This window comes from Vulpes vulpes, chromosome 9 (assembly GCF_048418805.1).
Source record: "Vulpes vulpes isolate BD-2025 chromosome 9, VulVul3, whole genome shotgun sequence".
NCBI lineage: Eukaryota > Metazoa > Chordata > Mammalia > Carnivora > Canidae > Vulpes > Vulpes vulpes.
Window position 1 is genome coordinate 101,723,558 of NC_132788.1, and position 22,367 is coordinate 101,745,924.

General features: G+C 56.7%; 1 protein-coding gene across 1 annotated transcript; it reads right to left on the reverse strand.

The window, feature by feature from the left end:
* Positions 1-256: 256 nt before the first annotated feature.
* Positions 257-18,348, reverse strand: ZSWIM4 (zinc finger SWIM-type containing 4). The gene is made up of 14 exons (XM_025983515.2): positions 18,064-18,348; positions 15,882-16,083; positions 13,750-14,106; positions 12,949-13,097; positions 12,687-12,837; positions 11,450-11,617; positions 10,429-10,788; positions 8,785-8,922; positions 8,201-8,455; positions 7,520-7,655; positions 5,130-5,284; positions 3,716-3,879; positions 2,679-2,760; positions 257-2,291 (listed from the first exon to the last, which is right to left on the reverse strand). The coding sequence occupies exons 1-14, from the start codon at positions 18,214-18,216 to the stop codon at positions 1,432-1,434; spliced, it is 3,330 nt and encodes a 1,109-aa protein (XP_025839300.1). The 5' UTR covers positions 18,217-18,348; the 3' UTR covers positions 257-1,431.
* Between the last annotated feature and the right edge of the window lie 4,019 nt (positions 18,349-22,367).

A 22,367-nucleotide genomic window follows, 5' to 3' on the forward strand; every position in this document is an offset into this window, starting at 1 on the left:
GTGTTGTAACAGGTGGCAGGTATAAAGCGCTCCTCTTGGGGTTTGCCCTACGTGCTAATGTCTACGCTACCGCCACTGGGGGAAACCAGCAGTCTGCTCCCCTTCCACCCCTCGCTTGGAGTTATGCCGGGAGCAGCGAGCTGAGGCTAGAGGTTTTCTATGGAGGGACCAGAGGGCCCTGGTCTGGGGTCGGGACACACCTCATTCTCAAAAGCCATGTTCAGTATTTAAAAAAAAAAAAAAAGGAAAAAGGAAATACAATATACGGTTCAATAAATAGAAAAAAAAAGTTACAAAATGACAATGATTTTGTCCTTAATTACAAGAGAAGAAAAGACAGGGGGGTGATGGGGGTGGGACACTCCCTCCTCCCCGGGCCAACACAGGGCAAGGGAGACCCGAGAGACAGCAGCTGATATTCAGAGCCACAAATAGGAAAAGTAGAGGGAAACCCGGGAAGAGAGAGTAAGATGAAGGGGTGGATCAGGGACACAAAGGAGGAGAAAGACAGAGCCGGAGCCAGAGCCAGAGCCAGCCAAGATGCCGACCTCTCTTCTTTCCAGATCTGGGCTGGGGGTCCCTGGCTCTCCTGGGCTTGTCTCCCCCAACACCAGGTTTGAGGACAGCATGAGCCCGGCTCAGTTCCTGAGCTGTATGTCCAGTGACTAGCAGGTAGGGGGTGGGACAGCAGTGACCCCTCGAGGCTGCCCTGGGACCCTGGCATCCTCAGGATTGGGAGTCCTGGCCGGACGGGGTGGGGGTAGGGGGGTGAGGTATGTGGCTGAGGCCTGAGGCCTCTTTAGATCCTTCAGTGGGGATGAGCCATCGGTACCAGCTGGGCAGCCTGGCTCGGGCACAGGGCTGCGGAATGGGGCCCCTGAGGCAGTGAGGGGAGGGTATAAAAGGAGATGTAGGCGCCCTAACCAAGTCCCTAACCAAGTCCGAGGGCCACTCAGAGTGGGGCGTGGGGAGGGTCTGCTAAACTGACTTTTAAGAGCCAGTTTCTGGAGAGTCCTGCCTCGCAGCCCCCACCCCCAGCCCCAGTCCAAGCCAGGCCTGTGAATTTGGGGAGGGAGAGCTTGCCTATTGCTTTTGGGGTGCCCAAGGCGGGGTCATACCGGCTGCCCAAGCACACACTCCCTTCCAGGCCTCTGGGTGGTGGTATGGCTTCTGATCCTTGCGTCTCGCACACTCGCTCGCACACTCCTAGGCACGCACGTGGCAGGACGCGTCACCCCCCCACCCCATGTCCCCTCCTCCAGCAGGGCTTGGGGGGACAGCAGGCAAGACCACCTAGCTCCGGCCCGGCCCCTTCCCTGACTTAATACTGAAATGCCACACAGGCCTCCAGCGGTGAGGCCCCTGATGGAGAGAGCTGGTGCCACGGGAGCAGGGGCGAAGGGGGTCCCCGCCGCTGCCGCCCGCGGCCCCTCAGCCGAAACGCTCCCGTACCAGGAGCATGAGCTTCTTCTTGCCCTTGTAGGTCTGTTTCAGGTTCTCCAAGAACTGGGCGAACTGCAGGTGCCCATCAGGCGCCAGCAGGAAGGTCTCACGGGCCTGGCCCAGGAACTCGATGAAGTCGCCATAGTGCCGCGGGCTGATGTGCGTGAGGCGGGAGTGGCTGGTGGCGATGTAGGCCGCGACCGCGGCGTCCAGGAGCTGACAGAGCGGCGCCCGGTCGGCGCCCAGTGGCTTGGCGGCCCGGCGCGCCCCCAGGGGCCCCAGGCCAGGTGCTGAGAGGGTCCAGCGGCGCAGGATGTCGGAGAGCATGGGGGCGCAGTGGATGCTGCGGATGATGAGGGGGACGATGGCCGAGAGCTCGTGGCGGCCCAGCGAGTGGCTGAGCGAGCAGGCCCAGAGCACGTCATTGACGGCGGGGTGGCTGTCCTGGTTGAAGGCGATGCTGAGCTGCGCCAGGGCCAGCGTGGCCAGCTTGTAGGCCCGCAGCGGTAAGCCGCGGTGCTCCATGTAGCGGGCCACGGTGAAGAGGTGGGCATGGCCCAGGCCGCCGGCCGCAGCGTCCAGCACGATCTGGTAGGCTGCCTCGAAGGCCGCGTGGTTCTTCTCGCAGAGGGTGAGGGCGGGCAGGGCGCAGTTCTGCGGGTCTTTCATGGCGCACTGCAAGGCCAGGGTGCGCGCACAGGCCCAGAGCTCCTCCCGCCGAGGAGCATCCAGCTGCAGCCGCGACAGCGTGGCATGAGTGGTGCCCGTCACCGCCACGATGGTGGCAGCCTCCACTGGTGTGAATAAGGAGTACCAGTTCTGCATGATATTCATCAGGGCTTGTGGGCCTGGGGGAGGCAGGAGGACAAAGCTGGCCTGGGGACCGCATGGGCGTGCACGGGTTTGTCCCTCCCACCGCCATCCCCACCAGCCAGGGCTGAAGACATCACCCCGCCGCTTCCACCCCAGGCCTGACAAAAACTGCACTTCACCTTGCCAAAGGAGCAGGGGGCAGCTGGGAGGGGTGGGAAGAGCGTGCATGGGACTACACTTCATTCAGGGTGATTGTCCCTTCTCCAAGCCACTTCAGCCTGGTCAGCTTCCAGGCCTCTGTCCAACTGTCCCCCCAACCTGCAGCTCTGCCAGCCTAGCCCTGAGCACGGGCCCAAGCCAGGGCAAAGGCCCTGCTTCTCTCTCGTGCCTGCCTGCTTCCAGGGTCACTCGGGGACTCTCACCGATCTCTGTGGCGCAGCTGACCAGCCAACGCACCATCTCCCTCCGCCGCCAGGTCATGGTGTTCAGGGTCATCCTCATTACCTGCAGGACGGAAGGGAAGAGAGAAGAGCGTTACCCCAGAACCCTGAGCTGGCCATCGGAGAGGGATGGCCATCGGAGGGGGATCGGGGATCCCAAGGGGCCCAGGAGACTAGGAAGTTAAAGCCATGTGATCTGGATAAGTGGCCCCACCTCCTGGGACTGCAATTTCCTCCTCTGTAAAATGGGGATTAAGAGCCTCTACCTCCAGGCTCTTCTAGGAAATGAGTGCAGTTTTTCAGGTAAAGAGCCTGCACAGTACCTGCTGTTCCATGCTTCGTGTCAGCAGATTCCCTCGTGGCCCCAAACAAGGCACCTGCCCTACAGGCCCCACCTTCTTCGGGTCCCACCCCCAACAAGCCCCTTCCCTACTTGCTCCCCCAGACCCCCTCCCCAGGTCCTGTCTGGTGGACTCTGCCTTCTGGAAGCTCCTAAGGAGGAATGGGTCACCTCTCTAAAGGACCCCTCCCTTGTCTCACCTCCCACATATGCCTGAGGATGGTTCCACGCCCCCACAGGAGGTTCTTCGGGAGGAACTCCCTAATTCCACCTTCTGCAGGTCCCCTGCCTGCCGGTTCTCCCTGGGCAGGTCCCACCCCATCCTGCAAGCCTGCCCCAAACTGTTCTTCCTTCTCTTCCTTCACTTTGGCCTCACTTGGAGGTCCCGCCCCCTCCGGGTCCCACACCCCGCCGCCGACACCCCACCTACAGGCAGCACCCGTGCTGGTCTCTGACTTGCCCCAGCAGGAGAGCCCTTGCCCGGCCCCTGAGGATGGCCCCAGCTCGCAAGCCCTGCCTCAAGGACTTGCAACCACAGACCTGGTCCGCAGAGGTGGCTTCAGAGCACCCCCCGCCTCCACCCACCCGCCCCTGCCAGCAGCACCCTTTCCTAGGACCTTTCCCTTCTAGGCCGGTTCCTGGGCAGCATCCCCCCTCCCGTCTTCCCTCTGTCCCTCACCTGCAGGCCCAGCTCCAGCGCAATGCCCAGCAGCGTGGTGTCGGGAGGCGCGCTGGCCGGGGTGGCCGTTTTGCAGGCGTCCTGCGCCAGCTTGAAGAGCAGGGCAGGCGAGTGGATGTTCTGCTGGATGGAGCCCAATACTGCATGCAGCCACTTGGGGTCTCCTGGGGTGCAGAGAGGGAGGAGGGCTCGGTTGGCACCTCTGGAGCCAGCCCCTGCTGCTGCTGCCTGACCTGTTCACACAGGTTCCTCCACCCAGGTGTGCGCGTGTGAGGCGGAGGCACCCGGCAGTGGTTCTGGGAAGATCCAGACCACTCTTGGCACTCCCTCTCTTTTCTCTCCCCACCACTCAGTGGAGAAGGCCACCTGGGGACCCCTCACTGTTAAGGGCAGTGATTCTGGACCCAGAACACCGGGGTTCAATCACTAGCCTAGCTATGTGATGGCTAGCTGCCCCATCTGTAAAATGGGTTATACTGATGCAACGGTGCCTGCCTCACAGGGCCTCGGTGAGCCCATACTTGAAAGGCTTTAATGTGCCAAGAGCTATAGAAATGTGAACTTTTCTTGCTATTATCACTGGCTCGGATCCTACAATTATCACTTCAGCCACACAGGCTTTCCTCTGTTCCTCAAACGTACAAGGCACAATCCAGCCTCAGGGTCTTTGCACTGGCTCTTCCCTCTGCCTGGAAGGCTCTCCTGGCCTGGACTGAACCCTCCCCAAAGTCATGGGAAGCCCTAATCCCCAGCAGGGTGGTATTCAGAGGTGGGGACTCGAGGAGGCTTTTGGGTTTGGGTGGTGTCATGAGGGTAGGGCACCACGATGGCATTAGTGTCCTCCTGAGACAAGGAAGAAATTGGGAGCTCTCTCTTCCTCTGCATTGTGAAGTGTCCTCTCCAATGACAGGAGGGTGGCTGTCTGCAAGCCAGGAAGAGAGTCCTCCCTGAGAACCCACCATGCTGGCACCCTGACCTTGGACTTCCAGCCTTCAGAGCTGTGAGAAAATAAATGTCTGTTGCTTAAGCCACGTGGTCCGTGGTGCTTTTATGGTGGCTCAGGGTGACTGGATGCCAGACCTTGGCAACAGCTCTGCTCTCTTGGCTTAAGCCAAGCTTGCTTCTCTCCCTCCGTGGCCCTTGTTTCCTCCTTGCCTACTGTGTGACATCACTAAGTGTTTGACCTCGTTTAGGGTCTGTCTGCCTCCCCCTAGAATGAAATGCCACAGGGCATGGAACCTGGAACAGTGTTGTTCAGTCCTCAACACCTGGGACAGTGCCTGGCCCATCTAGAAAGTGCTCAAGGAAAACTGAAACTTGCTGAAAGGATGAAAAGAAGAGGAAGGGATGAGGGAGAGAAGGAAGAAGGTAGAGGAAGATGGTGGGGGAGAGAAGGGGCAGCCGCCGTCCTCACCCTTGGCAGCTGTCAGCATGGCAGAGGCCAGCTCGCACTGGCGTGTCTCCAGGTGGCCAAGGATGAACCAGCGGGGGAAGCGGTTGCTCATGATGGAGTCCAGTGGGTTGGGGTGAGGTTCTCCAGCTGGAAATGCTGTCTCCAGTACAGGCAGCCTGGTGGGGGCAGAGGAGGGAGAAGCAAGCCCATGGTGACAAGAGGTTGGGGTCTCCTGCCTCAACTGGAGGAGCCTCTCTGCTTGGGCAAGCCAAGCCGCAGGCATCCAGGAAGGCGGAAGATGTGTGTGCAAGATGTTCACTGCAGTACTGTTTGTGCTTATCACTTGGAGGTTGATTAAATAAACAATGCTCTATCCATGCATCAAGGACTGATAAAAATGTGAGGAGACTGCTTGGGTCCTGATGCAGCCTCCTAGTGGTCCTTCTGTCACCCCCACTTTCCTTTCTTACTCTGCTCCAGCCAGTTCCCCTCAATGTCCCTCAAATACAACCCGGCAGTCCTACCACAGGGCCTTTGCATATGCCTGGAACCCCCTTCCTCAGACATCCTGACACAGCTTTTCCCTCACCTCCCTCAGGTCTTTACTCAAATATTTTTCAGTGGGTTCTTCCTGGCACTCCCACCTATGAAATTCCCACCTCCCAACTCTTCCCACACCTTCTTTGTTGTAGGTCACCACCTGACACACAATGGTTTACCTATTAGTGAATTTATTTAATAATTATTTAAAATCATTTATTATTTTATCTCCCTTACTAAAATATCAGCTCCACGAGGGCAGGCATTTGTGACAAGTTTGTTCACTGCTTCATCTCCAGCAGCCAGAACAATGCCCAGTACACAACGGGTGGTAGGACAACAAATGTTTTTGGAATGACTTTACATGCCCGCTAGGGTATGTTGCTAAACGGCTCAACTCTACATATGTATTTTGTATTTAGTAAGTTCCTCAAATTCGTTAGATATGATCAACAGCATTCAATTAGCAGCAAGACTATTCTGGTTTCAAATATTATCGAAATCTCTTCGACATGTGACTTTGGACACACCTTAAGCGCATCTATGTGTAAAATGAGGGCAAACATGTTTATTTCTCTAGGTTGGTAAGGTTACACAAGGTAATGTGAGTCATAGATTTGGACCAGGGGTCAGCACCATTTTAAAAATTTTTGCACCGGTTCAGACAGTTAATATTTTTGGCTTTTCGGGCCCATTTGGTCTCTGTCACAATCACTCAACTTTGCCATTACCACGCAAAAGTAGACAATACATAAATGAATGTGCGTGGCTGTGTGCCGATAAAACTTTATTGCTGGACACTGAAAGTTGAATTTCATATACTTTCCATGTGTCACAAAATAGTCTTTTATTTTCAAACACTTTATATAAAAAGCCACTCTTATCTGAAGGGGTAACAAGTGCCAAATCTGGCCCATGTGCTGTTATGGGCTGGTGCCTGCCTGCTTTAGAAATTGGAGCTCTTCACAGATTACTCTTTCTAAATATTCTGGAATGATGCACTCTAAGTGGTTAATAGATATCTCTGGGTGATGAGATCAGAGACTGGGGACAGAATTCACCTTATTTGTTGGGCATGGTGTACTACCCAGAGGGCCTTTTAAAATTCTGCTTCTGGGGATCCCTGGGCTTAGCGCCTGCCTTTGGCCCAGAGCGCGATCCTGGAGACCCGGGATCGAATCCCACGTCAGGCTCCCGGTGCATGAGGCCTGCTTCTCCCTCTGCCTGTGTCTCTGCCTCTCTCTCTCTCTGTGACTATTATAAATAAATAAAAATTAAAAAAAATAAAAAAATAAAATTCTGCTTCTGTGATCCGTTGGTATAAATGAGAAACTATAAGTTTATTCACTGCAATATTTTTTGGGAAAAAGCATCAATTATCTATCAACTCTAAATTGGTTCTTTATGGTACATCCTAACAATAGTTCACATGCTGTGCAATACAACCAAGCCTTTAAGATGCACATTCAGTGAAAATAAGGTGCAAGACAGACACAGAATGTATCATGGGTATAAAAGGGAGACCAGCCTTCAATTTCCAGATTACGGGTTTGCAGAAATATTGATTCTTATGGGATAGATAAGAAGACAGTGGTGACACTGCTTGTTTTTAGAGAGATTTGGCTAGGCTGGACAAAAGTGTTTGGAGAACAACTCTGAATTCTGTGCCATGTGGCACTCTCTCAAATTCAAAATAATAATACTCGTGTATATTTAATAATCAAAAGCACGGGGCAACTTGGAATGCCAGCCTGAGGGCGACTGAAGTAACCAAGTTGTGGGTTCAGGTGGGAGGATGGGGCTCCAAGGGCGACTCTCTCCCTCCAGTGCTGCCCATTCCCAGGGCCAGGTTCCCAGCTGCACATTCTCACCTCATGGCTCGCAGGGCCAGGCGGTAGGCCAGGTCGGGGTCGTGGGGCAGCAGCGCGGTGAACAGGTAGCGGGCACAGGTGTGCATGGGGACGCTCTCTCGGAACAGCACCTCACCGAAGCCGCTGAAGGGACCCCCTGCAGGGGCATGCTGAGCTCAGCCCCCAGGTGAGAGCTCATCTCCACCCCTCCCAGAGTCTCCTGACGCCCCAGGCCGAGTAGAGGATGGGCTGGCCCCGGGATGCGCGGCTAGGGCTAGGGGCTAGGGAGCTCCCGGAGGGTGAGGGGCTGGGACAGAAAAGCGCTGGAAAATCCTTAGGAGACCCTGGGCACCCCTTGGTGGTGGACAGGACACAGAAACAAGGCGGCCCGGAAGGCGGAGGAGGGGCTACACTTGCTCCAGAGGTGGGGCCTCACAGGGACTAGGCTCCTTGACTCCAAGGGGGGCAAGAGGCGGGGCCTCTTCCAGCCAACAGTATTGGCTGCCAGCACTTTCTAGGGAGCTGAGCCAAGGGCTGATCTCATCTGTCAGGCACTGCCAAAGTAGCAGCGAATTGTAAGGACCAGGAGACGAAGCGTCCGGAATCCAGCAGCCACCGGCCACCAGAGGAAGGGGCAGACCCCGCCCCCTGGAGAGCCAGCCCCGCCCCCCGGGGAGAGCCAGGCCCGGGGCGGGCCCTCACCTTCCAGCAGCAGCCCCGCCTGCTTGCGCAGCACCTGCACCAGCCGCTCGTCCAGCTCCACCTCCTCCAGCAGGGCCAGCAGCTGCTCCTCGCTGCGCACCACCTTGTCTTGGGCGTACAGCCCCTCCGGCAGGGCCCGCTGCTGCCCCAGGCCCAGCAGAGCCACCTCGAGGGCCAGCGCCAAGTAGGACTCCCCAGGGCTCCCGGGCACCGGCACGTGCTGGTAGGCCGCCTTCCGCTTCTCGGGGCCTGAGTCTGTGGGAAATGGGTACCAGGGCTGCTGGAGGGGGATGCTGCCTCCTTCTGGGGACCCCCGGCAGCTCTCCGACTCAAACGTGGATTTGGGGGAACCCAGCAGCTCCCAGGACTGACCAGACCCCTTCTACCTGGCAGATAGGTGGACAAGCGAAGTCTGTCGGCTCCTGGCACTGGTCAGGGTGCTCTAGGCACTGGTCAGGCCTCTGCGAGGCCAAATGTAGGGACGTGACCAAGGGTAAGAGTGTGGCCCCACTTTCTTTTCTTGGGGCACTGGGCTGGGGAGGGGGAGATGTCCCATGTCCACCCAGGGGCCCCAATGTGGGTACCTGGGTAAAGGGCGAGGGTCTCCTCCTCTAGGCGGCAGGCTTCCAGCAGCGCCCTGCAGAGGCAGCCGATGGGGTCCAGGGGGTGGCCCACCCATCCTTCCGTGTTGGTGATGCAGGTGTTACCTTTCTGCAGCAGCTCTGCAGCCAGTATGAAGGGCTCAGTGCCTGCCCACCCCCAAGTCTGGGGCGGGGGGGCTTTTCTCCTCAACCTAGTCCAGCCTCCCAGCACCCGCCCAATGCCCATCACCCAACCACCCACCCAGCAGCCGTCCTGCCTGCCCCGGTAAACTGTAGCAGCCCTCACCTCCACAGCCTTGGCCTCCTGTCCCACAGCCAGACCTCGGGCAGGCAGGATACAAGAGTAAAACTGGGTGCTTTCTACAACATCCCCCCAGTGCCATTCTCTTCTTAATCCCTTCCATCTCTCCCCAGTGCTAGCGGCTTTCAGGGCACCATGTGTCCACCTGTCCCTCTCTGAAAGCCCCATTCTCCAGTCTCCTCCCATGAGCCATGCTTTCTCCTGCCTCTGGGCTCCTGCCTCTGCTGTTCCTTCTACCTGGAACACTGTTCCACCCTCCCCTTCTTCTGTGAGAAACTCCTATACATCTGTAAGATCTCAGCATAGCTCTCACCTGCTCTGGGGGCAGGGGGACTTTCCCTGTACCTGTAGGCCGGGACAGGACTCTGCTGGGGTCCCAGGTCCCCCAGGGTTAATTTCCTGACTACTGACCTATCAGCCCAACCCATCACCCTGACCATGAAACTGGTGGCCTCCTTCCTGCCTCCCCATAGTTCATCCACAAAGATTTTTTTTTCCTAATACAAATTTGAATTTGTTGCTCATGTCTAAAAATGAGTAAATTGCACATCACCCAATCCAGATTTCTGACCTGTCTTGAAAACTTGGAAGATCTGGCCAGACTGGGTTCCTGAAAGACTCGTATTGGCACCCGCCCTGTACCTCAGGTCTGGAAGCCTAGAAACTGCGAGTCCTAGGCCCATTTGTGGGAGGCCGGGAGGCTGGGATAGGATGAGGCCCTGATTCTCCTGCAGCCTCCGTGAGCAGGTGTGTGGCTGTCTGCAGGGCACAGACATGAGGTTTTGCCAGCAGGTTCTGAGTGCCCTCTTGGGAGTGGCCCCCCAGTGGGGGCTGCAGCCTGCTGAGCTCACTGGCACCCCAGTCCCTGTGCTTCTGAGGTTCAGGCTCTTGAACCTAAACAGTGGCTTCCCTAACTTTCAATCCCGCAGCCCTTCTGGTACTTTTGTGAGCCCTCAATCTCCTGTATTAAACATTATTTTTAGGCACACCTGGGTGGCTCAGGGGTTGAGCGTCTGCCTTTGGCTCAAGTCATGATCCTAGGGTCGTGGGATTGAGCCCCACATTGGGCTCCGTGTTCAGTGGGGAGCCTGCTTCTCCCTCTCCATCTGCCCCTGCTTATATTCTCTCTCTCGCTTGCTCTCTCTCAAATAAATAAATAAAATCTTAAAAAAAAAAAATCTTTTTGGCTCAAGACTCCTTCAGGTGCTCTGGTTTTCCTGGTGGGACCCCAAGAGGAACCCACAGATGCCAGGGTTGCCACAGTGCCCCACAATCAGCATTGGTGTCTACAGCCCCGGGGGGAATAGGACAGTCATGGCACCCACCTTTTTTTTGCTGCTTGTAGCTTTCAAGCTGATGCCGCCGCTGGAGCCGGAGTGTGTTGATGATGGCACCTGCCAGCCGCAGGGCCTGGCGGGGGTATCCGTGGGCACGCAGGGTGTCCACTCGGGCGCAGGCAGTGGGGAAGGGCTCGCCCAGCCACAGTGGACGGCCCTGGGGATCAAAGGTTGGCTTTTCACCACTGATGGTGCCCGTGAGACTGGGGCCGTAAGAGTCGCTGGCCAGGATCCTCTGCAGGTGGGCGTCACTCCAGTGCAATGATCCCGCCTGCAGGGCGCGGCCGAAGACCGTGTGGCGGGAACCTGTGGCCACCGCCTCCTCCTCTTCCTCCTCTTCCTCTGGGCCTGCAGGAGAGGTGCCCACATGGCCTGGTGAGGGGGCCCTGGCACCCAGGCTGAGGCAGGCTCCCCTTGACTGAGAGCCAGCTTGGGACTGGACTCTGGGTACAGCAATGGGGGGGTATCATCTCCCTAAATCCCTTAAACAGCCCTCCAAAGATGTGTGTTCACATATGCGAATGTGTTGGGGTAGCTATTGTAGCCCTTTGTGCCAATGGACCATGGAGAGTGAATAACTGCCCGTGTCTCTCTGTCCATCTTGCCCCCTCCCCAGACTCTATTCCTCTCTTCCTCCCTCAGTCTCCGTCCCCATCTCCCATCCCTCTTTCTCCTGTCTGTGTCTTTTCCTTTCCCCATCTCTGCCTCTCTCTCCTTGATATCTTTTTCTTTTTCTCTCAGTCCCTCCCTCCCACTCCAACCCCACCCCCACCTCCATGGCCAGGAGGAGGCTGAGTCAGGAGACCAGCCCAGAATTACAAGGCGTAAATCTTAAGCATTTCACTTCACGTGCTTCACACTGCCCATGGCCCCTGCCTGGGCACTCCCTCCCTCCCGGTGGGGAGGACAGGCAAGGGCTGGGGGCCCGTCTGCTCTCCCCGAGAGCACCATGATGGTAGGTGAGGCCGTAGGCTAGTATTCTGGGGGAATGGCAGGGACCCTCTCCTACCTGGGCTGATGGCCACGGTGGGCTGCAGGCTGGGTCCGTCGAAAGAGTAGTTCCCCTCTTCCAGCGGGCACACATCCAGCTTGTCCCACTTGCCAAGCAGCTGGAGCCAGCTCGCCCGTTCCTCTGGTTTGCAGTGGGGGCTCAGGACGACACACACCCACAGGGCCCCTGGAGAGGGAGGAGGCTCAACAGTCATTCCAACAGTAGCCGCACACACTCGTGGAGTGCCTACCATGCACTGGCAACTGGGCTCTGCTTAGTCCTCATCTCCAGTCTCTGAGGTTGCAACTGATAGTCTCTTCACTTTACGGCACAGAGAAGTAAAAGCAGTTGCTCAAGGTCACACAGCTGGAAAGTGGGAAGCCAGGATTCGAACCCAGGCTGCCAGACTCCTCTTGCTATTTTTTCCCCCTATAGCACTCACCACCCTGTCATTACAGGGGTCAGTAGACCCCTACCCGTGGATAAAATTGAACCTGCCACCTGGTTTTGAATTGCCTGAAAGCTAAGACTTACTTTTGCATTTTTATTATATTTATTTATTTATTTATTTATTTATTTATTTATTTATTTATTCATCCATTCATTCATTCATGAGAGACAGAGAGGCAGAGACACAGGCAGAGGGAGAAGTAGGTTCCATGCAGGGAGCCTGATGTGGGACTCGATCCCAGGACTCCAGGATCATGCCCTGGGCTAAAGGCAGCGCTAAACTGCTGAGCCACTTGGGCTGCCCATTACTTCTGCATTTTTAAATGGTGGGGGAAAAATACATCAGAGGAATAGTTTGTTACCTGTGAAAATTATGTGAACTTTCCATAAATAATGTCTGTAAATATAATTTTATTGGAATGTTGCCCTGCCCAGCTGGTGGCATGTCTGTGGCTGCTTTTCTGCGGCAAGGGACAAGATTGAGAGGCCGTGATGGAGACCAGTGGCCCACAAAGCCAGAGTGACTAGAGGCTATTACAGAGAAGGCAATAGGACCTCTGGACTAAGACGTCTGTATTTTTTTTTTTTTTTTTTTTTGTCTGTGTTCCCTACTGGAGTGTCAGCTCCACAAGGGCAGGGTTTTAATCTCCCATTTCCCAAAGCCCGGCACCCAGGACAGCACCTCCTGCATCCGAGGTGCTAATGACCACAGGAAGGATCCAGGGACCAGACGCTAATGTCGCGGTGAGCACGACCCGGTAGCCAGAGCCCCCAGGTCCACTGTGCGCCCCGGGCCAGGCCTTACCCAGCTCGTCCCATAGCTGCCGGCACTTGTCGGTCATGCCCGCGCCCTGCTGCCGCCACAGGGCCAGGCGTGGGTCCTGCAGGAACTGCTCCGTCATGAGGATCAGCATGCGCGCCCCGTTGGAGTCCCGCATCCGCAGCATCTCCCGCACCTGTGCCGGGAGGGGACGGGGACAGGGGTGGTGAGGAGGCGGCGGGGCGCCGTGCCTGGGCCTTAGGTCCCCAGCCCGCGTGCCCGCTGTGCCCGCTGAGCCTCGCAGCACCTTGCAGAACATGGAGCGCAGCTGCTGGCTGGCGCCGTAGTAGCCGCCGTTGGACAACAGCTGCTTCACCTGCTCCTGGATCTGCTCCTCGTCCAGGTGCCAGCAGTTGGCGTCCTCGATGCCCGCGCCCGCCGTGGGGTCTGGGGCGCCTGCGCGGAGGGAGGAAGCGGGAGGCTGGGGTTTCCCCTCTCCCAGCAGCCCCATCTGCCCCCAGCCGTGGGGTCCACCTCGGTCCCAGTCAAAGCCCCTCCCACTCGACCCCGCGGTCAATTACCGTCAAGGTCAATTACCGCCAACTCCACATTCACCCGCCGCCCTACTTAGCCATCCATCGGCTCACCCCATCCACCTTCCCACACCAGCAGTTCACCTCAACACCCCATCATCCACCCATCGCCATCCTCAACTATCCATCCGTGCCACCCACCGCTCCCCGACGCCCTCACTTCCATCCTGCCCCATCCTCCCACAGCCTCTTAGAGCTCCAAACCCTCCCCAGAGCTCACACCACCTCCCGGATTATCACCCACCTGTACCCCACGCCTGACACCCACCAACATCCACACATACCCTTCATGCCCTCCCCACCTACACTCTTGTGCTCTTGGGGAACCCCCACCCAGTGGATGATTTCCGAACATTCATCTGCCAGGGGCCAGGTCAGGTCCAGGATTTGCCACTTAGTAGGTGTGACCTTGACTTCAGGCAATGGCTTTCCCCCCACCCCCCCCACTCAAGGATCAAGGGGCCCTGAGGATTCCAAGACGGATGCCCCGTGCTCAGGCCCCCGGGTGCCCTTACCGTGCACCAGGTTGATCTCAGAGCCCAGCAGGAGGATCTCGTCTGCCAGGCGCTGGGCGGTGGGCAGCACCTCGGTGTGGTGGGCGCTGATGAGGTACTGCACGAACTTCTGCAGCTGGTCTCTGTTCATCTGGGACAGCGTCTCGGAGATGGGCAGCCGCAGCTCCACCTGGCGGGCGTGCCGAATTCGGTACAGCGACAGGGCCACCACATGGGCACAGTAGAAGAGGTCACGGTTGTCACAGCCACAGCTCACAGATGTGATCTTGCAGCGGTCAAAGCTGATGGAGACGTGGTAGAGGCGCTCCGGCTCTCCGGGGCCCCCCAGCTCCCGGATGTTTCCGCTCAGATGGAACCCTAAGACCAAAGCCAAACCAGTCGCCGCTGTGTCAGCCCAGAGACGGGTGCTCGTCCACAGTGCGCGGCAAGACCCAGGTGCAAATCCCATGGAGTAACCTGGCGCAAGCCGCTTAACCTCTGTCCAATGTGAACCAATAGTGACATCTTCCTCATGCGTTTGTAAAGGATTAAATGAGCTAATATTTGGTAAGTGCTTAGAGCCCTGCAGGCATACAGTAAGTCTTAAATAAATGCTTATTCTTGCTCTAATTCTGAAGAATATCACAGTGAAAGGGGCGCCTGGGTGGCTCAGTTGGTTGAGCCTTTGGCTCAGATCGTGATCCCGGGGTGCTAGGATCTAGTCCCGCATCTGGCTCCCTGCAGGGAGCCTGCTTCTCCCTCTGCTTGTGTCTCTGCCTCTCTCTCTGTGTCTCTCATGAATCAATAAATAAAATCTTAAAAAAAAAAAAAAAGAAATCACAGTGATGATGCTGAAGGTGGTTTTCTCAGCCCTTGGGTTACCATGGATAGGGCCTGGGCTCTAGGAGCCCCGTAACTTCCTGGGAAGATGCCCAAGGCCTATGACACTTGCGAGTGAGGGGCTGATGTGGCAGGCGAGGGGCCAGGCCACCCCATCACCCCCTGCCCCTCCCTGGCCCCTGGGGAGCCCAGATGCCAGGCTTATCCAACTGGTTGGGCAGCTCAGGCCCCAGCCGGCCCTGGCTGCGTCATGCCGAGAGACGGCGGCTTCCTCATACCGGTCGAAGATGGCCAAGCCTGTGGCGGGCTGGGCCATGTCCAGGCAAAGGGGGCCCCCAGGCTGACAAGGTTCAGGGAGGGTCATCTTGGCCAAGCCCCTGCCTCCAGCTAGGAGACGTGGCATTTCCACATGGGAGGTGTAGTGTTCCCTGTTTTCTGGCGCAATCTTGACATGTCCCCTCCTGAGCCCCACTACCTGAGGTCTAGAATCATCTTTCACCTCTAGCTCCACACCTCTGCCCCCTACCCTCATTTGGACACCACTGCTTGAGGTCTAAGACCACCCCTCACCCTGATCCAAACTTCTGCTCGAGGCTCCCACCTACACCTCGTTGCCTTAGGTGTGAGACCATCCCTAAACGTCTGATCCCAACTTCTACCTGAAATTCTCTGCCTGAGGTCTAAGACTCCTTCTCATCTCTGGCTCTAAATCTTTGCCTCCAACCCTCCCCTAGGCCCCTGCTTCCCAAGGTCTGGGGTCATTTACCTCTGGCTCTCGACCTTTGTTCCATAGCATCCCTGGGTCCCTCTGCCTAAGGTCTGAAATCTCCCCTTGCTTCTGGCTTGCAACCACGCCTCGGTGCTGCTTCAGACCTGCCCTCCTCCGTGTCACCACCTCTTCTCCCACCCACCAGTCTAACTGTCCAAGGACTCTAGGACCACCTCTGCCTTTAGCTCAGAATCCTGTACTCAACCCCCATAGTGGCCCTCCACCTCGGATCTAGAAGTAACTTAAGTCCTCCACCCTTCCCTGGTTCCTGTCGCCTAAATTCTGGAACCTCCTCTCCCCTGCTTTCTGGTTCACCATCCTTCCCCCCACACCCCGTCCCCAGCCCCATTTAAGTCCGCTGCCTGAGGTCTAGGCAGATCTCTGATCCTAGGCTCACAATATCTTGTAAAATCTGGGCATGGACGCCAGAGGTCTGGAACGTCCCCTGACCCCGGCCCAGGCCCTCCTTTACTCCTTCCTCCTCCAAGCCTGCTCTGGACCTCCTGACCTCCGTGGCCGGTAGGGGTGGGGGGCGAGCACTCACCCACTTGCAGCACGCGGTCCACAGCTCCGCTCTGAAGCAGATGCAGCCCTCGGGTGAAGGGCACCCGGGCATCATGCTCGCCCTCCGGGGGTTGGTAGCCCAGCGACGAGTACATACAGATCTCCCGTTCGCTGCGTGGGAATGACCAGAACACAATGCGCTTCTGGACCGGCTCTGGCACCCGGGAGAACCGCTCCTCAACCTGCGGGGAGGGCGGTGGGTTAGAAACCCGGCTTGAATCCTAGCTTTGCCAGTTAGAGGCAGTATGACTTTGAGCAAGTCACTTTGCCTCTCTGAGCTTGTTTTTTTTCAAGTGTGAGGTGGGGATTGTTAACAGCACCCGCCTCCGGAGTATCATGAGGATTAAATATGCATTAATATACATAAAGCGCTTACAATAACACCTGGCCTGTACTTAGTGTTCTAGAACTTTCTGTGACTTCCCTCCTGGATGTCAGGTCCAGGGTCCTGGTATAATGTAGCCCCACTTCCTGGGCTTTGAGGGGGCAGGAGAAAAGGAGACAAAGTGGTAAGAATAGTGATCAGGCCTCTATACTCTCAGCCTACACAATGCTAAATGCTTTGAGCCTGTGATTTCCCATAATTTTCATAGCAACATCTCAGTAATACTAGTTATCACCCCATTTTGCAGCCCCAAGACTCTGAGGCTCAGAAGTGGGGTGAATCCATTTGCTTAGTCTCACAGCTGCTGAGCTCCAACTCCCAAGACAGGCTTCGTTCTCAGCTTCCAAGGGCCTGCAGGAAGGGAGGGTGTCCTCACCAACCCTGTGGGCTTCGAGCAGTAAACCAAGCTGATTGAACCTATGTTCCAATCAGCTTGCTACTCACTGGCTGAGTGACCTTAGGCAAGTTGCTCAACCTCTCTGTGCTCTAGTTTCTTCAAAGTGGGAGGGATAACAACAACTCCAAAGGGCCCCAGAGGATTCTGTGAGCTTCTGAGGAGCAAGAGCTGTCCTAGCACCAGGCCTGATCGGCGCAGGTACATGGGAACCATCAGAGATGGTTTTAGGATTATGCTGGGTGTCTCACATCACAATAAAGGGGCAGTGACCTCCCAGAACTCCCAGTCCTGAGTTTCTGGGGGAAGTGGGAGGACCAGTGACTACTGGCTCAGGCCTCAGGGACAGTTGGCAGATGACTAAGGAGGGATTTTCCAGGCCATGAATCAGAGCCTGCCCCATCCACACTTGGCCCAGACTCATCAGTCCCGGCAGACTTCCTAACTCTCAAGAAGCCAGGGAGCAAAGACACCCCCTCAAAGCTAGACAGAGGCAGAGCCTATGGGGACTGCAGAGGGCTTGGTCCGGGCCAAGCCACATCTTCACTCCTCAGAAGTCCACTCTGAGGCTGGAAGAGGGAATTCTAACCACCCCAGCCCTGGGACATTGGGACAGAACCCCCAGAAACTACAGAAGTAGGTTCCAGGTGCACCTGTCCAGGTACTATGACCCAGGCCTTACCCTTGCTGCGGACCTATGGAAGGACTGGAATGGCTGGGGGGCAGAGAGAGGATGAACACTGGGGGAAATGGGGAATGTGAGAAGTGCCCTGACACTGGAGGGCTTGGGCAGTCTCAAGTGGGAGGTGGTCCCAGAAGTACTGAGGGAGGGGAGCAGGACTCCAGGGAAGGATCTGGGGTGAGGGGTTTCCCCAGGGAATAGGTGGGTTCTGGAGCACACATCAGGGACAGAAAGGAGTATTTTGAGGCTGGGATCTGTAGAAATGGGGGAGTTAGGTCTCTACTGGGGGTGTGGGGCAGAGATCTAGAGTCGCTAGGGGATGAGATCTGGGGTGTCCCCCAAGTGGGGGCGGCTTGTAGGAGTGAGGACTGAATGGGGTGCCTTAATTGGGAGCTGACGATGAGGTGGTAAAAGAGGGTACCCAGGGTTGTGAGAGGAGGAAGTGTCCTGAGCTGGGATCTAGGGAGCCGAGGGCATCCCTGTGTCTTGTGGGCTGGAGGGCAGAGATGGCAGGAGGAATGGGGGAGTGAAATGGGAGGATAAGGGGGTGTTTCAGGGCGGACTTAAGGACCCCGGAGATCTCTGGGAGTGTCCCGTATGGGGGCAGGTTCCGAGGCCCGGGGTTGGGCAGGGGAGGAGAAGGCAGGTCGGAAAGGGGCTGGGGGTGCGTCCCTCCCCCACCTCCCCTCACCCCTCGTCACCTGCTCGAAGGCCCAGCTCTCGGCTACTCGCTTGGCGCTGAGGTCCAGCAGCGCCTCGGGCCGGCCCCGGCCGCGCACGGCCCCGGCCCCGGCATCGCGCTCCTCCGGTCCCGCGGGGCAGCCCCGGCTGCGCTTGGCCGCGGGGGGGTCCATCGGCCGGGCCGGGGCCGGGGCCGGGGCCGGGGCGGGGCCTGATCGGGGGTCGGTCCGATGCCCGCTTGGCTTCGCCGGCTCCCGCGCCCCCTACCCGCCTTCCAGTTCGTCTTCTGCGCTCTGCCGCCCCGGGACCCCAGCCGCACCCACCCCCGCCCCGCGCCGGGCCGGCCGGGTGATGCGGCCCCTTTAAGACTCTTCACAACAATGAAGCTGCCTCAGTCGCCGCTTTATCCTCCGCCGTCGTCCCGCCCCCGTCGCCCGTCCCCATTGGCCCCCCCTTCGGCCTCCGAGGCTCTCCTCCACTATTGGCTGCACCTCCAGACTCGTCAGCAAGCTCTCGCTTTTCACTGGTCGAAGGTGCTGCCTGTCTTACGGCGGAAGCCCAATCAGAGTGCTCATCGGGCTGCGCTGTCCATCATGGGGCGCCGGTGGCCAATCAGGACGGGAGGACCCCCGCGGCGCAGGCCTTATGCGGAGTTTCGGGGCGGGCCCTGGGTTCATTCACAACATTCCTCTCCCGCCCCCCTCCGGCTGGACAGCGCGCCCCGGGCAGCTGGGGCTGCGCCCACACACGGCTTTGTTTACTGAGGGTCGCTTCCGGGCTCTGCGAGGGGACAATCAACACGGCTCGGCCGGGGAGCGAGACTGAGCGGCGGGATTCCAAGGCAGCAGCTCAGCCCCTCCTCCCTTGGGCCGTGTGCGGCGAGAAACCCTTCAGCGTCTCTGGGCGCGGAGTCCAGTTTTGTTGTTTGGGGGGGTGGGGTGGGGGATCACAGACCCCCTCGGTAGGGCTCTTGGGGCTGCAGACCTCTTCTCTAGAAACGGAGCCTCACCCAAGCCCCAAGCTAAAAACCCTTCATCCATTCTATGCTCAGGATACTACGTTGAATCATAGGAAATTGCTGATTTTCGACCTACTAAAATTTGAGGCAATTTCCTAAGATTCAACTAATAGTTGTCAAATCCGATCAGCTCCGATTGTTTTCCTGACCCATTTCGTCCAGGCCACCCTCTCTGGCCCGGAAGCCGCCCGTGGTCTCGATCGGCGGCCACGCCCCCCGCCCCCTCCCGCCCCGCTACCCACGCCATCCTTCCTCTCCACTGTCCTTAGAAAACCCCACATTTCCCCTTCGCCATACTTTTCTCCGTGATCACGTTTCTTTATCGAGTTCAGCAGTTGCTTAATATCTGTCCCTTCCCCTCTCCACCGAGACCCCCCAGTGGCAGTAGTTTGTGTAACTGGTGCAGGCTATGGGCGCCAGCACAGGAGCAGCATCAGGCATACAGCAGTCGCTCAATCCGTAAACAGGAGCAGCACCAGGCATACAGCAGTCACTCAGTCCTTAACTTACTGCCTGAACCAACTCGTCCGCCGCTCCCACTCATCTGAAATGTCTACAAAGCAGGAACAACCCAAGCTGGTCCCTAAGAGGCCTGATTGCTGCTCCCAGTCTCCCCAGGCATCTGGGAACTCCGGCTTTTTCCTTTTTTTTTAATTTTATTTTAATTTTTATTTTTATTTATGATAGTCACAGAGAGAGAGAGAGAGAGAGGCAGAGACATAGGCAGAGTGAGTAGCAGGCTCCATGCACCGGGAGCCTGATGTGGGATTCGATCCCGGGTCTCCAGGATCGCGCCCTGGGCCAAAGGCAAGCGCCAAACCGCTGCGCCACCCAGGGATCCCCTCTCCGGGCTTTTTCCTTCCAGGAATTTCCAGCTGCACTTTCTGGCTGCTCCCCAGCCCACCATTCAGTAAACTGCCTCCAACCTGTGCTGTCCAGTAGGGTCACCACTGACCGCAAGTGGCCTTTGAGTCCTTGAAATGTGGCTGGGCTGAATTGGGTTATGTTGCCAATATAATTTTCAAGGACTTAGCAGGGGAAAAAAAGGGAAAATAGCTCATTAAGAATTTTTAATATTAAGGGCTGCTTGGGTGGCTCAGTTGGTTGAGCCTCTGCCATTCGGCTCAGGTCATGATCTCCCCGGTCCTGGGATCCAGCCCCACATGGAGCTCCCTGATGAGTGGAGAGCCTGCTTCTCCCTCTAAGTCTGCTGCTCTACCGGCTTGTGCTCTCTCGCTCTCTCTCTCTCTGTCAAATAAATAAATAAAATATTTAAGACAATTTTTTAATATTAAAAAAAGATTTTTGTGTGGATTACATGTCAAGATGATAATATTTTAGGTAAGTTTGAGTTTACATTATCAAATTAATTCCACCTGTTTTGTTTATTTTTATTTTTTATTTTTAAAGATTTTATTTATTTATTCATGAGAGACAGAGAGAGAGAGAGAGAGAGGCAGAGACACAGACAGAGGGAGAAGCAGGCTCCATGCAGGGAAGCCCTATGTGGGATTCAATCCCAGGACTCCAGGAACACACTCCCTGGGCCCAAGGCAGGCGCTAAACCACTGAGCCACCCAGGGATCCCCCTATGTTTTATATTTTATGTGGTATCAGAATATTTAAAGTTAGAGACGTGACTTGCGCTGTAACTTCAATTGGACAGCAGAGGTGTTAGAAACCACAGCCTGCCACAGTGACAGCAGCAGAAAGGACACAGATAATAGCCCATTGACTACCTTCGAGGTGCTCTGGTGGTTCCCGCGCATTATCACACTTAAGTCTTCCAAACCAGTGCTGCAAAGTGGGGATCGTGGTCCCCATTTCTCAGATGAGGAAACTGAGGTTTTGAGAAGGAAGTGCTTGCCTGAAGTCACCCAGACTGGGAAGCCCTAGACTTATTGCTGCGTGCCTTTAAAAGACAGACTGGGGACGCCTGGCTGGCTCAGGGGTTAAGTGTCTGCCCTTGGCTCAGGGCATGATCCTGTGGACCCAGGATCGAGTCCCACATCCGGCTCCCTGTATGGAGCCTGCTTCTCCCTCTGTCTCTCTGCCTCTCTCTCTCTCTGTCTCTCATGAATAAACAAATAATTAAAAAAAAAAAAAAGACTGATGGGGAAGGAGTAACTGGGGTGTGGGGAGAGGCCAGGAGGACTTCAGCAAAGCCTGTGTGTCAGGTGCTCCCCCTCGCAAACTGGACCCCGGGGGTGCCCTTACCAGCAGTCCTCCTCGGCATCTGGTGCATGGCTGTGCCAGCTAAGCCTGGGTCCCGGTCCCCGGAGCATGCTTCAGTGGGCGTCCTGAGATGTTGAAGTCGCTCTAGGCTGTTCTAGTTCAGTGACTACTTGTCAGAGGAACTGAGAATGGGTGATAACAAACACAGTGAGGATGTTTATTGTCCAACAATAGATACTAACATCATCATCATGCCCATCTCATGGGTGAAGACACAGGCACAGGAAGGTCAGGTGAGGGGCACCTGGGTGGCTCAGCATTGTGTGTTTGCCTCTGGCTCAGGTCGTGATCCCAGGGTCCTGGCATGAGGCTCCCGGTGGGGAGCCTGCTTCTCCCTCTGCCTGTGTCTCTGCCTCTCTCATGAATAAATAAAATCTTAAAAAAAAAAAGTGACTTGCCCAAGGCCCCCAACGGGGAAGGGTAGGGCCAGCATTCAAGGCCGGTGGGCAGGCTGGTTCTGCCGCCTTGGCTGGGATCAAACGCACGGAGTTTGGGAAGCACCAACATTCTATTCCATTTTCCTGATTTTAAGGATGAGGGGAATGAGGCCTGGAGAAAGAAAGCTGCCCAAGGCCACCCAGTGATCTCAGGAGAATATGTGAGGTCAGAAAGGCCCTGGGAGTCTCTAAGCCTGCTCTTCGCCTTAGCAACACTTTGAGGAGAGGTTGGGAGCGGGGTTCCAGCCATACACACGTCCTCCAGTCCTCCCTCCTCGCAGCCAGGGAGCTTGGGCTTCAAGGAGATGGAAGCCACATTTATCCGCCAGGCTGCTGTGAGCTCACTGTCTAGGCATCCACAGCTCCTGACCCCAAACCCACATGTCCTCGAGACCCATGGGAAATAGGGTGGCCCTGGAGGCTCAGTTGGAAGGGGATAGGGCCCCTGGCTCTGTGGCCACCCCCCAACCTTCCAGGGTCCTCGGTGGCTGCCAGCCCCTCGCACAGCCCCTACCCTTGCTGACTCAGGCGGGAAACCAGCCGGGGCAGTTTCACTTCCCTGTTCCGATGCAGCCCCTCTGGCCTGCCCAACTGGCAAGCTTTACTTCTTACATGTCTTTTCTTCCCTTTTGGA

Coding starts and splice junctions, on each gene's coding strand:
- ZSWIM4 (XM_025983515.2), bottom strand. CDS start 18,216: ATGGACCCCCCCGCGGCCAAGCGCAGCCGGGGCTGCCCCGCGGGACCG. Junction 16,084..18,063: donor AGAGCTGGGCCTTCGAGCAG/GTGACGAGGGGT, acceptor CCCTCCCCGCAG/GTTGAGGAGCGGTTCTCCCG. Junction 11,618..12,686: donor GCAGCTATGGGACGAGCTGG/GTAAGGCCTGGC, acceptor CTCCCTCTCCAG/GGGCCCTGTGGGTGTGTGTC.